Source organism: Pinus tabuliformis, chromosome 7 (genome assembly GCF_031772625.1).
Source record: "Pinus tabuliformis cultivar Carrire ecotype Pingquan chromosome 7, CPIR1, whole genome shotgun sequence".
Taxonomy (NCBI): Eukaryota; Viridiplantae; Streptophyta; class Pinopsida; order Pinales; family Pinaceae; genus Pinus; species Pinus tabuliformis.
This window is the reverse complement of record NC_142293.1, coordinates 104,322,130-104,340,626: the sequence shown is the minus strand read 5'-3', so window position 1 is coordinate 104,340,626 and position 18,497 is coordinate 104,322,130. Positions and strand designations below refer to the sequence as shown.

Sequence of the window (18,497 nt, the reverse complement as noted above, 5' to 3'; positions counted from 1 at the left end):
TCGAACTTTGTAACTATGATTTGAACTTAGAAGAGGCACCAGGTAGTTGGAGTGGCGCACAATCGGTAACTATGCTTTAAACTGAGCAAAGGCAAGTAAGTAGTTGGAATGACGCAGTGATAAGGTGGAAAGCTAGAGAGTTTGTTAACAAAAAAAAATAGTTAGTTACAAAATTTATGGAAAAATGTCTGTTTATGCAGTTTATGACATTGATTTAAAAATAAAAAATATGAGAAACTATAAGCAACATCACCTCTGCTCAGCAAGGAATCCTAGTAACATTGAAAAGAATCCTAAAACATTGAAAAGAGAAAAATACTCACACTAAATAAAACAGATAATTTTATTCATTGAGAAAAAGACTTTTTTACAACTACATTCTGGAGGGCCTGTCTTTGCAAATTGCAAGGTGAGGCCCATTATTCTTGGCGCCTTATTGAATTACAATACTCAATATCATGGATAAATGGATAAATACTTTGGGTGGTTAGTATTATTGGTGCCTTATTACTTACATTATTCAATATCATGGGTAACGGTTTCCATTGCTATCAATTTGCAAGACGAAACCCCTTATTTAACTCCTTGCTGTCTAAGTAGGATATCAAGCATCCAGCCAATCCAAGCTGAAGTGTGCATCTACCACTTCAACTCTAAGCTCTGGAATGGCAGTGCTCTTGAAACGCATCCATTGCTGTCCAATCTTCTCATCACAGATAACATGCTTTAGATATTTCAGCCTTCCAACTGATTTAGGCAGCTTCCTCAATCGGGAGCACTCTCTCATGTCAAGCTCCTCAAGTTTCTTTAGTTGTCCTATCTCTTCGGGAAGTTCTTTTAGGCATTCACATAGCGAAATGTCCAGATATTCCAGCTTCCCGAGTTTTCCAATAGAGGCTGGAAGCTCTTTCAAACCTAGACATGCAGATACGCTTAACATTCTTAAAGAGCCGAGCTTCCCCAAGTCATCAGGCAACTTTTGCAGAAGGTGGCAGCTAGTGATAGACCACTTCTCAACTGAAGATGTGTCACAGATACCAGGGGGTAACTCCTCTAAATCACAGCAATGGTCCAAGTTAAAATCTTGCATTATGGGAAGCTTTAGGCTTGACTGGGAGTTGTTGAACCTGGACATATTTCCAAGCCCTTCACATAATCTCAGAGATATCTTCTCCAAGTTCTGCAAGACTTTACTGTGCTCTTGAAGTGGGGGCACATTCAACTTCTCCAAGTGAATAGCCTTAACCTGAGCAAGTGAAGATAAGGCAGATAGACCGTTGACTGTGGCTTTCTTGTTACCATAATTAAACACTATGAGGACTTTCAGTTTCCTCATAGAACTCAAAAATGACGGAAGAAAGTATTTACGTGCAGAAAAGACTAAAACCAAAGCCTCTGCTTGAGAAAAATGCATCTCACACCACTGATCGTCTTCCATTGCACCTACATAGGTGAACCACAGATGTGAACCACAGATGCAAAGTTAGATTAAAACATTATAGGTCATTACACACACTATGAAATCATTACATATCTTTTCTAAGAACTTTTGAATCAATGATCAACACCTATATATCATTACATGTATTTTCATGCAGATCACAAAGTGACAGCCTATGTGATGTAGGATAAGGTTGGCATGTGACAATTCTTTTGATTCCAATGTTCAGAAAAAATTATGTATGCTTCAAAGAACGCTGTTAAAATCACCCACCTGTGTGAATGGAAACAATTTGAGCATCAAACACTTGATCCTTGAGCAACTCCCATTTTGCTGGCAAACTGTCTTCCTTTTTGGGCATAAGCAACCTCTTCCTACGAGCTATGCTGCCTCGGGATGCCAAATATAAGGCCAAATCCCGCATTACATCATGTTGAGAAAAGTACAGCTCAGAGGCACTGCCATAATTGATTGCTTGCCTCCTAATACATCCAATTACGAAGACAACAACACAATGTATAAGACAGATGTTATAGACATGTGCCTCGCATCATGGAGCATGGAATGTCAATAATTACAGGGATCCTCAGTCCCTAAACATGTTGTTTTTACCCCTAAAAGATCAAGGTCATCAAACAACAGCACTTCCAATCAGTTCTCCACCTGAAAACACTTCAAAACCGGCTTATTTTGGATCATGTCAGCTGCTTAACTGAGCTTCTGCGCTGTAATGCAACTGTCCCACTCTGTACCTGCGCTGGAAGTCAAAAGTAATGAAGGCTACCTACGCTGGGCGAGATTGGCCAAGTGGCACAGTCATCCTGCAAGGTGTCAACTGCCCAGGAAGCTTCCAAACTGACACTTGGTTCATGAGATTCGCCCTGTGATGAGTAAGAGGTACTTGATCACCATGTGTAAGCAAGGATCTCCAAGTGGACTCAAGAACTGAAGATTAACTGAAGAGGGAGAAGACACTAGTCAGCTCTATGCCAGCCTCAAGCTGACTCATCCTCTCTTCTTCTCTCCTATATATAGAGCTCTTCTATGAGGTCTAAGGAGGCTGGAATTTTGTGTAAAGCAAGGAGGTGCTGTTGGATTACAGTTAGAGCTATTGGGTGATTGTTTTACTAGAGGTGAAGAGGAGAGTTCTTGCTGCTGGGGAGGTGCTGCTGGATTGGAGCCATTATTGGTTGTAACCTTCTCAGAACCCTGTTACTTCTATCAATAAAGTTTTGCATGTTCTCCTATATACTTGTATTGCATTGATGTATTGTATTTACATGTATATTTGATTCACTCTAATCCATGCATCAGTTATGAGTACTTGTATCTTGTAGTTTCCTCTCTCGTTTTGTGCAGGGCTTGTGTGTAGCAGGACCGGCAGAGAGAGCAAGGAACTGGGAACAAGATACAAAGAGAGAGGATCAAGATCGACTAAGCGAAGGATACCAGGTTGGTTGATCATTTCTTCCCCCTCTCTGTACTTTCATAAAGGAAAACATCAAAGCTTTACTTTCAGTTGTTGCTAAAGACTGTCACCTTTAGAGTAGGGATAGGGTCATCCGCATCGGATACTTTTCCCCACAACAACAGAGGAAGCCAAGATCAAATTAGCTTTGACCACACAACAATTAGAAATGAAGGCGCTTACCTGCGATTTCTGTTGGTTAAATTTAACAGATTTCTGCTTGCAAGTTCTAACAAGATGACAAAAGCATCTTGCCACTCCATCTTTCGCACATAAACCCAAATATCCAATAATGCATCCACTGAGATTTTTTTATCCTCTGGAAATGACCCCAAGTCTAAGAAGCACTCTCGTGCTTCCTCGTCCAGGGCATCAATGCTGGTCTCCAGGCATCTAAGAAGCCCTTCTTTGTGATAATCTGATATTGATTCCCCATTTAAGAGCTTGTTCTTGGCACCCTCCCACGCCGGATGAGGCTGACCATACAAAGAGCTTCCGATCACCTTCAGAGCAAGTGGCAGGCCTTTACATTCCGCTTGGACCTGTGATTCATACATCAGCAACACTAAGTCAAAATTCCGTAGGTGGAAACCAATCAAATACCAAAACCAAAAGTCGTTGAAAGCATGAATGTTTTGCCTGATAAGCTTAAAGTTCATTCACAGGTTTTTGTTTGATTGTTTATGAAGACGAATATATAATTGACTTTATGGCTAGAATCTTTTTTAATGGATTACCGATACCATTGTTAACAGCAGAGTAAGTATTAATATGGAATTATGTGAAACTATAAGGATATCCTGATATGATATGCCACTGTAGTAATTGCTTGTAATTAGGGGCATTTAGGAGAACACTGTGTCACAATCATTAAATTGAACCAAACTTACTAAAATAATATATTGCATATAAATAGCATTCCAGTACTGTTGGGTATACGAACAAAGTCCCACATTGATTAGAAATGGAGATAAATGTTCATCCTTATATACCCATGATCCTTCCCACTTCTACCACTTTTGTTGTGCAGAGAAAGAAAGAATCAAGAACAGAGAGAGAAGACCAAGTAATAGAAACTGAAATGAATCTGTTTTATTCGATGATGATTTCATTACATGGTATTCAATATAACCTATGAACAGCTACCGTTACATATAACTAAACTAACCGTAACTAAAAACTAAATCGGTTACAAAACTGTTTGACCAAGTTCGTTGTCAAACCAACAAACTCCACCTTGACAACAACTTTCCCATTCATCATCTTTCCTGCAAGCCAAGAGAAGCTAAACACCACCGCAACTTCTCTACTGTAACTGGCTTTGTGAATATGTCTGCACAATTTTCTCGTGTGTGGACCTTTTTAAGAGCTACTTTTCCACCATCGATCACATGTCTCAGAAAATGATATCTCACATCAATGTGCTTGGTTCTGCTGTGATAGGCAGGATTTGTGGCCAAGTGAATAGCACTTTGACTGTCACAAAGTACACTCACTTTCTCCTGCGTCCTTCCGATTTCATCGAGCAAACCCTTTAACCAGATTGCTTCTTTACTGGCATCTGAAGCAGCTATATATTCAGCTTCGGTAGTGGACAATGCAACCGTGTCTTGAAGCTTTGACATCCAACTAATTGCTCCACCTGCAAGAGTAAAGACGTAACCTGTAGTAGATCTTCTTTTGTCCAAATCACCTGCATAGTCAGCATCTACATATCCGCAGACTGATCCTTCACTACCATCAAAGACGATGCAATGATCTCTTGTGCCTCTTAGATATCGAAGCACCCATTTCACTGCTTGCCAATGTTCTTTACCTGGATTTGCCATGAACCTGCTGACAACTCCAACTGCATGTGAAATGTCAGGTCTTGTAGATACCATCGCATACATTAAATTGCCTACTGCATTTGCATATGGTACATGAGACATATACTGCTTTTCTTCATCATCTCTAGGACTCAAAACCGAAGAAAGCTTAAAATGGGAAGCTAACGGAACATTAACAGGTTTCACATTATTCATAGAGAACTTTTCAAGTACCTTCTCCACATACTTCTGCTGTGATAACCAAACCTTACCATTTTTCCTGTCTCTGTGTATCTCCATGCCCAAGATATGTTTTGCTGCTCCAAGATCCTTCATATCAAACGCCCTAGAGAGTTGAGCCTTTAACCTGTTGATCTCTTCCATGCTTTTGCTTGCAATAAGCATATCGTCAACATACAAAGCTAAGATAATGAATATTCCATTGAAACTTTTGAAGTACACACAATGATCATACTCACTTCTTATAAAGTTCTGGCTCACCATGAAGGAATCAAACTTCTTGTACCATTGTCTGGGAGACTGCCTCAGACCATACAATGATTTCCTGAGCTTGCAAACTAATCTTCTGCTGCGACCTCGCACAAAACCTTCTGGTTGTTCCATATATATCTCTTCATTCAAATCACCATGTAGAAAAGCTGTTTTAACATCTAACTGTTCTAACTCAAGATTAAGCAACGCAGTTAGTGCCAACACAGTACGTATAGAAACAAGTTTTACAACTGGAGAAAAAATCTCATGAAAGTCTATACCTTCAACCTGAGAATACCCTTTTGCTACCAGTCTCACCTTATACCTCTCGATACTACCATCAACTTTCCGTTTCAGCTTGAAGACCCATTTACATCCAACAACACTTCTCCCTTCAGGAAGCTCTACAAGATCCCAGGTATTGTTCTTGGCTAAGGAGTCCATTTCTTCTTCCATAGCCTTTTTCCATTTCTCGCTATCTGTATCATCTATCGCTTCCTGATAACAAGACGGTTCCCCATCTTCAGTAACCAAAGCAAAAGATGAAGCAGCAGAATCTTCATACCTTTTGGGAGTTTTCTTCGCCCTTGTAGACCTTCTCAGAGCGACTGGTTGCTGAACTGGTTCAGAAACTTGCTCTGGTTCAGAAGCTTCAACGGCTTCCTTTGTGTCTTCAACACCTTTGTCTCCAGAAGTCTCTCCTTCCTTTCGACTATCACCGAAAGATCTAGCCTCCAACTGAACTCGTTGACTCGGCGATACCTGTTCCTGTTCAATTCTTTCAACATTTGATTTTAACAAAGAGGATTCATCAAATGTTACATCTCTACTGATAACTATCTTCCGCAACGTAGGATCCCACAACCTATATCCTTTCACTGCATAGTCATACCCAACAAAGACATAACATTTCGACTTTGGATCTAACTTTGAACGTTGATTTTTAGGAATAAGAGAATAAGCATCACAGCCAAATATCCTCAAATGAGAATAGTCACAAGACTGACCTGTCCAGACTTCTTCAGGAATTTTACAATCAATTGCTACTGAAGGTGATCTGTTAACCAAATAACAAGCAGTAGATACTGCTTCTGCCCACAACTCCTTTTGCAAGTTAGCATTGCTGATCATGCTTCTGGCTCTTTCCATAAGAGTCCGATTCATACGCTCAGCAACACCATTTTGCTGAGGAGTATAAACAGCAGTTTTGTGTCTAACAATGCCCTCATCCTTACAGTATTGTTCAAATTCAACAGAAGTGAACTCACCGCCATTGTCAGTTCTTAGACATTTAATAGATTTGCCTGTTCTTTTCTCTACCATTACTTTAAATTATTTAAACACATTGAATACATCAGCTTTCCTTTTTAGCAGATAGACCCAAACTTTACGAGAATAATCATCAATGAACGTTACAAAATACAAAGCACCTCCATATGACATAACAGGGGAAGGCCCCCACACATCAGAATGAATGTAGTCTAAAACATCTTTACTATTATGATTACCAACTTTAAATCTCTGTTTACACTGCTTCCCATACACACAATGTTTACAGAAATCTAAATTCAAGGATTTCAGACCGGGAAGAGATTTACGTTTCATCAGTATGTGAAGACCTTTCTCGCTCATATGACCCAAACGCTGATGCCACAGACGAGTACATGCTTCTTCCTTTTCCGACGCAACCGCTGCTTCACCGACCTGAGTACTTCCTTTTAACCTGTAAAGATTCCCGACCTTCTCTGCCTTCATAACCACAAGGGCACCTTTGAAGACTTTCAAAACGCCATTCTGACCTGTAAACTTATAACCATCTGAATCCAACACTCCCAAAGAGATTAAATTTTTCTTCAAATCAGGCACATGTCTAACACTAGTTAATGTCCTCACTGTGTTATCATACATCTTAATCCTGATATCTCCCATCCCAACAGTCTCACATGACATATTGTTACCCATAAACATAGAACTACCGTTTACATTTTCATACGAAGTAAACCAGTTTCTATGTGGGCACATATGATGCGAAGCACCAGAGTCTAACAGCCAGCTATCAAAACTATGAGAGACATTACATTCAGGTGAAGTTTCATCTATCGTACACAAATCTTCAGCAGATAAAACTTCGTCTACAATACCTGAATCAGCCTGATTCGCTTCGTTCTTCAGGTTTTCGGATTCCTTCCGTTTCCAACAGTCCTTCCTCAAGTGTCCAACTTTACCGCAGTTCCAACATTTTGCCTTACACTTTTTGCCCTTCGATTTCGACCTGGAAGACCCTCTTGGTTTGTCTCCTCTTTCCTTTGAGCGTCCTCTAGCGACCATGGCTTCTGATGTTGTTGTATCAGTGCTGGATTTCCTTCGTACCTCTTCAGACAGAAGAGCTCCCACGACTGATTCAAACTTCAAAGAATCAGCAGAGCTGAAGCTGATCGAGGTTATGAAGTGATCCCATGATTCAGGCAGAGAACACAGCAAGGTTATGGCTTTATCTTCTTCCTGTATTTTTACTTCCATATCTGTTAATTGACAAATTAGTGTATTAAAGACATTCAAATGTTCTGCAACGCTTGAACCTTCTTTCATTCGAAGACTGTATAATTGTCGTTTCAGATAAATTCTGTTAGTTAATGATTTTGTCATATAAAGGGTTTGCAAGAAATTAAAGGATTTGAAACCTGTCTAAACATTTCTGAACAAACTTTGCTGCTATCTTTAAAAAATCTGTAAAAAACCACAACAACAACCTTTTCTTTCTCTGCTGTCTTTAAAAAAAAAAATTCTGCAACAATCTTTCCTTTAAAAAAAACAATACCCGGATCCAGCACGCAGATCCTACTTGCAGCAACTGGCAAGGTTCTGGCAGCCACTGCAGACGCCACTGCAGACCACCCTTCCTCCACGCAGGCTCACAGTCACCGCACCACCGGCCAGCACGCCCTTCAGCCACACACGTTCGCTGAGCAATTTAACACGCCCTTCAGCCACACACGTTTGCTGAGCAATTTCAGACGCCCTTCAGCCACACACGTTTGCTGAGCAATTTCAGCCTTCAGTTGTGCGTTCTGACAGCAACAGACGCAGGCAGCAACCCTTCACGCCCTTCAGCCTTCACGCAGGCAGCAATGATCTACACAGGCAGACGCAGGCAGCAACCCTTCACGCCCTTCAGCCTTCACGCAGGCAGCAATGATCTACACAGGCATTCTGACAGCAACAGCAACCCTTCACGCCTTTCAGCCTTCACGCAGCAGCAGACTTCGCTCGGCTCCGATACCACTTGTTGTGCAGAGAAAGAAAGAATCAAGAACAGAGAGAGAAGACCAAGTAATAGAAACTGAAATGAATCTGTTTTATTCGATGATGATTTCATTACATGGTATTCAATATAACCTATGAACAGCTACCGTTACATATAACTAAACTAACCGTAACTAAAAACTAAATCGGTTACAAAACTGTTTGACCAAGTTCGTTGTCAAACCAACAAGTACTTTAAGAGACATACCTGATTGACTAGCTGCTCGTCCGCATTACTTGGAATTGATTTCTGTCCAAAAGCCCAAAAGCAGAAAAGAGGCAGAGCATCAGCGTCATCCAGCAATGGCAAATCATACAGCCTGGTAGAGGTTGTTGTGCGGATGATAGAACGATCTCGGGTTGTCACAAGGGTCTTATAACCTTCAGCTTCAAATAACAATTTTTCCAGAATTGCCATAGACCAGACATCATCTAACACCACAAGAGTTCGCTTGGCTCGCCTAAGCAGCTGCTGTTGCAGCTGTCTATGTGCATCCTCTATATTCTGAAAATCAGGTTTCTTCCTCGGAACAATCTTCTCCCACATGGTCTCTAAAATTTCCTTCAGGTTCGGGGATTGTGAGACCGTGATGAAAATGATATTGTTTTGGAAAGCACCTGCCATACATAAAGATCAATTTGTTAGGATGGAAATTCCATAAATTGAACAGAAATCTAAATTAAATACAAAAAAATAGCCTTTCAGGAGATGAAAATGGTTTGAATAAATAAAATCCCTAATCACCTTTAATTTCTTGATCATTGCAGAGGGACGATGCCATAGTTGTTTTGCCAACGCCCCCAATACCTTGCACCGCAACGACGGACACCTCTCTCTCGAGTAGAATCTTCTTAACATTAAGAATAGTTTTCTCCAGTCCCACTACAAAATCAGATTTCACTGAACCACTACGATCAGAAGTGGAAGCTTCGTCAAAAGCTCCATCAAACATACCATGTGGACCCATTTGTTGTAACATCGTGGCATTCTCATCGGGATCATTGGTGAGCCTGGGAACGATTGTTTCATTCACGTTTCTGTCATCCACTGCCTCTAACTCGTACAGATGGCGAAGACCCTTGAACTCCGATATGATATTCTTCAACTCAAGAGATAGTTGGTCAGGCATCTGGTATTGGACGAAGTCAAGGATCTCGTTTTCCAGCTGGTGGATTTCAGAAGCATATCTGAGGTTCTGGAAAGTATTAAGAGGGCTGGTTTTCTCGCACATTTTCACCAATTGAACGCCTCTATTGAGGATGCTCAGGGACTTCAAGTAGATGGGATTTTGTTCATTTTGAGGTTTTTGTACGTTTGGTGAATAGAGTTGCCCAACTGTTTCAAGAAGGCCTGCGAGCAGCTCTTCTAACCTGGAGCAGAGCCCCTTGCAATTTAATGTAACCATCCTCTAAAGGATGTCCCCTCCTCAAATGGAGAATGTGAAGGCAAACGTTATTAAGAAAAGAGAATATTAAAAGAAAAAGAGTGAGAGCGTATCTCCAATATATATGTATCTCTGGTGTTTAGAAATCCTGTGTCTGGAGAGTTTATGACGTCGGCACTTTCGCTCTTTGACGATGTTTACCTTTCCTTTCCTGCGTCGTCGCTTTATAACATCCGTAAGTCGGGCCTTTTGAGATGTTTTGCTGTGTGGGAGTATGCACATTTTTATAAGGAAAGAAACGCTGCTGCGTGGCAGCCACGACACAATAACAAGCGTGTCGCTTGATTGACGCGTTAGCAGGTAAACAAACATGACTATGTTTCTTGACTTTTCGGCGCCCATCGATAACGAATCACGATCCCGCAGCAGCGCAATGAATGCCGTGTGAGTTTTTGCATTACGTCCTCCACCCTGTATGTTTTAATTTGATATTTTCGATTGTAATTTTGATTAATCACATTATTGAATTAGGAGTGGTCTATAATGCAATTTTTTGGAGATTCCGGTGACGGTATTCGGCGGAAGAAATTGAGGTTAAATCTTGATTTGTTGCAGTTAAAATGGTTTTTTGGATTCAGCACCCTGAAAAACCCCTGCCACGCATTGATTGCGCAGAAACTAGCTATCAAACTTACGATTCCAAAAAATTACTACCGGATTTTGACCCAAAAAACCCACCAAAAAAACTTCCAAAAAATCTCATTATAAACAACTGCATTAAATTCTGGTTTTTGGTTAACGTTTTGAATTAATTAAAATGATTTATTTCTGCATTAAATTCTGGTTTTTGGTTAACGTTTTGAATTAATTAAAATGATTTATTTTCGGAATAAAAAATTATTGATTTTAGTCACATTTTGTTTAAAAACTCAGCTTCTTTTCGGTATCGCTAAAGTTTTGAAAAATTTCCACTGTAATATCTTATATAATATTTTGGGTTATCAATAAAAACATTTAGACATTTACCCCCAAAAAAGAAAACATCTGCAGCCTTCCATGCTTGGTCGGCGGTTGAAGCATGAATTTGCCACTTTCTTTCCTGCAACCTTCTTAATTGTTTCGTGGATCATTTATGACGTGTCGGTTACAGGTATTGGTCAGCCGTTGAACAGTGGCGGATAATTAATGAATATGTTCATTTCCTTGTTGTTTCTATAGTGTTTCTGGCTGGTTTCTTAAAGTCGCTGGTTGTGTGGGAGTTAACTGTCGTGAATCTTCCATTGTAGTTTTGTTTGAATTAGAGTTTACTCAGGTTTGACAGAGAGAGACAAACTTTGGCCGTAGTCTAATTAGCATGCCTAGAAAGTTTTGGTCGTAGTCTAATTAGCAGGAGGAATTGTCTGAAAAGTTATGAAAATTTTGGTTATATTTAAAGAAAATCTGGAAAGAATTATTGTAAATCCAAGTTATACGTTTTCATGATACTAAATCTATTTCTACTCTTAAAAACACGATTCAAATAATACACCCAGAAATTTTTTTAATTTTTTTATCCAAATTCGAATCACTTTTAATCGTCAAAACAATTCCTCCCCTCAGTAAACTACTCCGAAACTTTGTATCGTTCTTTGTTTTCCTCTACTGCCACGCATTGACCATCAATGGGAAAGAACGTTTACAATATAAAAATCAACAATTTAGATTTTTAATTAATCAGTAATAAAGAAATAAATTATATATATTAAAAATAAAAGTAATACTCCATAGGAAAATTCATTTCATATATATTATTTTTAAGGATATATATAGAATAAAATTAATTAAATATATATATATATATATATAATTTTTAATAAAATAATAATTTATTTGAGTTGCTAAATTGCTTTTAATAAAATAATAATTTATTAGAATCATATGAACCGTTTAATAAGTAATAGTTGTATTACGAAGTCTTAGGTAAGAAAGATCAAATCTCAAAAAGTTAAGTTAACAAAAAAAATTATTTAAATATAAATTAAATCTCTAATGTTTATTGATGATGGTATTTGAAAAGTATATGATAAAGGGTTTATGCATTTCACACTCAAAGGACACCGCTTTGATTATGTAATTAAGTCTCCATTTCCACGAAAGACCAAGCCAATATTTTTAAGGACATCGCTTTGATTATGTAATTAAGTCTCCATTTCCACGAAAAACCAATCCAATATTTTTACATTTAGTAATTATTTCGTATAAGTAATGTTATATTTTAATAAAAATTTGAATAGAGGAAATGTTATATTTTTAAATAAAATATTTTTAGAAGATTATATATAAATATATTTTTGGGTAGTTTAATTGGTAATTTGATATATGTGAAATTAGTTAAACTAGAGAGACCTAGGTTTAAAGCTTCTTTTTGTGATATGGTTTATGGAGATGAGGACATGCTATAGGCCTCAAAAGTTTACTAATAGTTACGTGTCAAGCAGGCTGCTGGGTTCCTTTGGGTCACAACTATATATATATATATATATATATTCATTTTACAAAGTTATTTAATATTTTTTATTTTTGGGTGGTATAGTGGTAAATGTGATGATTATATATATGTTTAATACATTATTGTCAAGATAATTTTTTTCTTAATTTAATTGTTGTTAGGATAACATCTATCATACTACCAACTTTTTTGAAATTAGTCAATAAAATTATAATGACTTAGGAATGCTTCTTTCTCTCCTCTTTGATCATAGAAATAAAATATTAAAAAAATCAATTAATCTCTCATTTTCTTAAGGTCATTGGTCTTAGTGGGCCTTAATCATGATCATGATCGTAATTTTTTTGACGTTCTTATCGACATGTTTAATTTTGTGAATCTTAAATAATAATAATAATGAACATTTTTATAAAGTAAATTTAATAAAAAATTGAGTTGGACTACCAGATTGATTTTCATTTATATTCCTTTCAATGTTACAATACATATATATACATGCCGAAGCATTAACCCTAGATTAGAACTTAATCGTAGACCGGATCTACAAAATACCATGGGTAGAAAACCATCATGCCCAAAACCTTGTGCAAAACCCATGTACAAAACCATGTGTAGGTCCGACCACCATCTTTGGGTCCGCCCAACTATTATTGGAAATAATATAATGCACACCCAACATTCTCCCACTTGTTGTTTTCTTTTCACACAAGGGGTCACATGAGAGCTTAGTCATTGGTCCATCCCTGCAATGCCCATTGTTTCTCTACATGAAGAAAACTTCTCAGTTCTCACACACTTCGTCAATGCATCTGCAACATTCTTCGAAGTCTCCATATTTACCAACAACGCCTTTTTTTTCTAAAACATATCCCTCACAAAGTGATACTAAACATCAATGTTCTTTGTCTTTGAATGATAAGCAGGGTTCTTTGCCAAGAAAATTGCACTTTGGCTATCACAGTCTATCCTTATAGCTCATTGTACCAACCCCATACTTCAACACAATCTCTGCAACCAAACTTCTTTCTTGCTTGCATGAGTGGCTGCCATGTATTCTACCTCTGTAGTTGAAAGTGCCGCTACAAACTGGCTCTTGCTCATCCAACTAACTGCTCCTCCAAATAGGTTAAACACATACCGACTTGTAGATCTTTTTTCAATCCAGATCTCCATCCCAGTGTGCGTCAACAAAGCGATGAACGTCCAAAACTTTGTCCAATCCTAGTCTTCCTTAGTAGCACCAAACCATAATGATCACTAGTGCCACGCAAATACCAAAAAAATTGCTTCATTGTTGTCCATTGTTCATTCCCTAGATTTGACATAAACTGTTATGCTCTTGACCTGCGAGAAATTCCAAAATACCATAAATGTGAAGAAATATAACCCAAAACACATAATAAAATGAGAAAAACAACAAGTATTTTATTATTGAGAAACAGATTCAGTGTTCACTTTCCTCTTCGAGGGGGTAACCTCCAGTAGAGCAGAGCTTGATTACAATAAGACTCGATGATATTTCCCTTATTAGCTACCACTATTTATAGCTAAATGACCTCCGACAACCTAACAACGGGTGGTCCTTTGTATAACATGGGTTAACCGCTTTATTTATTAACTATGGCTCGTTTGCAACTAACTGTGGTCCCTTTCTTAAATGTGGGTTAACCACTTAAAATTATTAATACAAGCTTTATTGAATCTCTAACTAACTATGACTATGACTCGGCTCGATTTGGCTTATTACATAAATAAGGGGGTTAGGGTTGGTGATGCAGGAGCATTGACTCGAAACTATCATTGTATTTTAGTAGACATAGGGGTCCTTGTGTTTTCAAGGAAGTTGGATTCCTATGTATGTGATTATTAATGTTTTGAGTAGTTAAAGTAGGAATTAATTAGATAAGTGTGAGGATATTTGTAAATGATCTCAAGTGTAGGAGAACATGAGTGATTAATGATGATGAGAGAGTTATAAATCAATTGTAACTCTTATAGGTCTCATGATGCAAGGAACTAGAGAAGATTCTTAGGGATAGGTAGGAGTTAAAAGTGGAATTAGAAGATTTTCAGGAGTTAGTTTAGCAAATCTAGGATCCGAACTTGAATTAGTTCAACATAACCTTTTTGTATAAAGGTAATCCTACAAGGCTGAGAGCAGGTGAGTCAGTCAGTAGTTAGAGAGTTAGGAAACAGGGTTTGTCTGTAAGCCTACGGGCAAGTAGGAAAACATAGGCCACTGATAAGAAAATCAAGCCAGAGAGAGAGACTCTTGTGTAAATACTTGTTTATTAATACAAACAACTCGATTTAGAGTTCATGAGTGTGTATTGAGTAATTAAGATATAGATCATGTATCATTTTGAGTTATTCTGCATAACTTAGGTTACAGGTGCAGAATTAGAGGTGAAATACAAAGAAGAGTGACTGAGAGGTGTTATGGCTTTACAGACACTGATAGTATAGGTGGAAGCATAAAGGCGCAAGTGGAACTAACTTAAGGAGGAAGTTGTGATGCAGAAGAGCTAAAGACCAGAACCTTGGAGAAAGCTGGAACCACAGAGGAACATTGAAGGAACGACACAAACCCAAAGTAAAGAGAAGGACGAGGAAGTGAGATTTCAATACACAAGAACCGTCAGATCATTTAGATCGACGGATATGAATGGTAGAGAAATGGACCACAGGGATAGGAGAGCGCAAAAATTCTAGATCGGGTTTGAAGACCCACACTGAATCACAACCATCGATCTATATTTGAACTGCTTACCTCATAATCAACTACGGGGGTTGAGCGTTTGGTAAGTAGCGTGCTAGTTGAAAGGCCGCAGACCATAGGAATTAATGGCCTTCGTCTTCCAATGGATATCAGACTGTCAAGAGATTGAACTTTAATTGCAAGGGTAGACTTGAACATTTATAGATTAAGGTTTGATCCAGGTGGATATTGGTGGCCACCTGCTAAGTCCACCTGGACCCTCACCATTGTTTCTCTCAGCATTTTCAGTTTCCTTAATTGTAGCACAAGTTACTATTTTTAGTAGCTTTTTGGGTCCTGAATTTCCAGAGCCATTTCGAGGCCCTAAACGATGTTTTTTGGGAAATCTGGGAGCAACATGGGTCCATGGACCGATGTTTCCCTTCCCAAAGTGGTAGTGCTCGGATAGATCTTTCTAACGATCTATTGTACGCATCAAACGAAGATCGTATGCCAAAGTTACGACCCCGGGAAGTTGATGTACCAATTTACCCAAACGGGGCCCACAGTTTGGCATTTCATCTTCTAGGGTTAGGTTTTGGAATGTTAGTTTCTCAACAATAAATAGGCCTTTGAGCCTCATTGTAACACAGTTCAGAGGCATGTACGCACCACACATCTCTTCTCAGAGATAAGCTACCATTGCCCTAGCTGGTTTATTTCCATTACTATTTGTAAGCATATTTCAGTGTTTTACATTAATGAAATGAAGTATTATTTCCGCTGCATATATGTGTTTATGGTTATTTCTGTAATTTGTTGCGTTCCTGTTTAAGTCTGGATCAGTGGTATCAGAGCGGTCTGCTTTTTTCTCTGTTTTTCTTTGCATGCCCCCAACAAGGTCGGGATATAAGGAGTTAGGGATTGAACTGGTCAAACCTTTGCAAGACAAGCCTCGCAAATCCCGACGGCCTCCCATGGCGGATGAGAAGAAAGACGAGGGGGCAGGAGATCCTATCAAAATCTTTCTCAAAGAAGCCCTCAAGCAACAACGGCACGTGATGATGGACAACTTTGCCCAGATCCTTCAGCGGCTACCCAGAAGCGACGCATCAGCTTCCAGCAGCTACTCTGGAAACGCCACGCCCTTTAAGGTACAAGTTAATTTTGAAATCCCCATATTCGAGGGTCAAATAGATGCAGATGCCGTAGATAAATGGTTTAATATGCTAGAGGGTTATTTTTTTGTTCATGAATTTTCAAGTTGGGAAAAGATTGTTTTCACTCTTCTCAAAGCAGCCCCCCACGTCAAGGACTGGTGGGAAACCTACTGCGAGCAGAATGATGAAAATATCGGCTCACTATTTTCAGCTGCACCCACCTGGAATTCATTCCGAGATGCCATCAAGGAGCAGTACTACCCTGTCGGAAGCTATGAGGATGAATACATAAAGTGGACCACGCTGCAGCAGGGAAGGGACCAAGACGTGCCGAAGTTCACCAATCTTTTCCATACCCTTCGTACAAAGTTGGGTATCAAGGATTCAAAACAGCATTTGATACTCAAATACCACGGCTGCCTGCACAAGTACATCCAGGAAGAAAAAGAATTCCTGAACATCTCCTCGCTTGGCACAACATACCGATATGTCGTCAAGGTCGAGCAGAAGTTTAAACCAAAGAAGTGAGACTTTGGATCTGTGAATCCAAAGAAAGGGAAAGGTGCGCCTAAACCACAGAACAAAGGACAAAGCCAAGGTGGGGCAGCCCAAGACAACCCACCAAAGCTGCAAGCAAATAACAGCACCGCGAAGCCGAAAAAGGACACGGGAAAATGGTGTGAGTTCCATAAGAGCTCCACTCACAACACAAGTGAGTGTCGGGCCAAGCAGTCACTGGTGGCTGAGCTAAAGGTTTCAGAATCAGATGCATGTTCTGACTTTGAGTTAGAACCCGACAAGGGGAATGACAAATGGAAGCATATCCTTGATGCGGATCCCAATGCCACTGTTTCTACTGCCAAGATCTAGAAAAATGAACCCGAAGATCTAGAGGAGGAGGAGCGTCTCTTCCACTCCCAAATGTGGGTAAAGGGCTCCCCACTATAGTTCATTGTCAATAGCAGGAGCCAAAAGAACCTCATTTCAGCAGAGGTCATGAAGCGCTTGGGCTTACCGACCACAACACATCCACAACTGTACACCATCGAGTGGCTTCACCAAGGACGGGATCTTTGCGTGAGCCAACAGTGTCGCCTTCCATACAACATCAAGCCCTTCATGGATGAGGTATTGTGTGACATTACTCCCCTTGAAGTTTGTGATGTATTATTAGGACAACCATACTTGTGGAAGCGACATGCTGTGTATGAATCAAGGCCCCGTGTTGTTATTATTACATTGGGAAATAAGTTGTACAAGATACCAGAGGTAGCACCGCCTACCGCCATCTCTTTGATTACTGCAAAACAATGCAGTAAGCTCATTTCCAAAGCCAGGAAATTTTTTTTCCTGATGATACGCCCTCAAGGAAAGAAGAAGACGGTGGCCATGATCTCCAGACAGGGCCTCTCCGCACGACAACTATAGATGGACAAGGTCGTGGAGGAGTATGAGGACATCTTCACCTCCCCTGCAGGGGTTCCTCTGCACTGTCAGGTCAAGCACTCCATCGAATTGACCCTAGGTGCGTCGCTACCCAATGGATCAATTTATCAGTGCTCCATTCTGGAGAACGATGAAATCAAGAGGCAGATTCAGGAGCTGCTGCAGAAAGGTCACATCCGTCCGAGTTCATTGCCTTGTGGGAACCTGATCGTGTTGGTGCAGAAGAAGGATGGGGCTTGGAGACTCTGTATTGACTATCGGGCGCTGAACAATATCACTGTCCGTAATAGGTACCTAATCCCACGGATTGATGACCTTCTGGACCAAGTAAAGGGGGCAAAATATTTTAGCAAGATCGATCTGAAGTCAGGATATCACTAGGTAACAATCGAACCCTCTGATGTGTGGAAGATTGCCTTCAAAGCCAAGGAGCGCCTTTTCGAATGGTTGGTTATGCCTTTCGGATTGATGAATGCTCCTGCAACCTTCATGAGGCTAATGTATGACATCTTGCGGCCATTCACCAATTCATTTGTAGTGGTATACTTGGATGACATTCTGATCTTCAGCCAGAGTTGGGAAGAGCACCTCCACCACATCCGACAGGTTCTCCAAACACTACGGCAACACAAGCTATGTGCCAATTTGGAGAAATGAACTTTTGGCATGACCCAGGTTCAGTATGTGGGATACATTGTTGATGCACAAGGGGTGCATGTGGATCCTGCCAAGATCCAAGTCATTCGGGATTGGCCATCTCCAACCACTCTAACAGAGCTTCACAGCTTTCTAGGTCTTGCCAACTTCT

The 18,497-nt window shown here is 39.7% G+C and overlaps 1 protein-coding gene across 1 annotated transcript; it reads right to left on the bottom strand.

The window, feature by feature from the left end:
* Nucleotides 1-325: 325 nt before the first annotated feature.
* LOC149245494 (disease resistance protein ADR1-like) lies at nt 326-10,127 on the bottom strand. Its single transcript, XM_089457781.1, has 5 exons — nt 9,258-10,127; nt 8,721-9,130; nt 3,093-3,451; nt 1,715-1,920; nt 326-1,443 (listed from the first exon to the last, which is right to left on the bottom strand). Exons 1-5 carry the CDS (start codon nt 9,916-9,918, stop codon nt 605-607), a joined length of 2,475 nt encoding a protein of 824 aa, XP_089313907.1. The 5' UTR covers nt 9,919-10,127; the 3' UTR covers nt 326-604.
* Between the last annotated feature and the right edge of the window lie 8,370 nt (nt 10,128-18,497).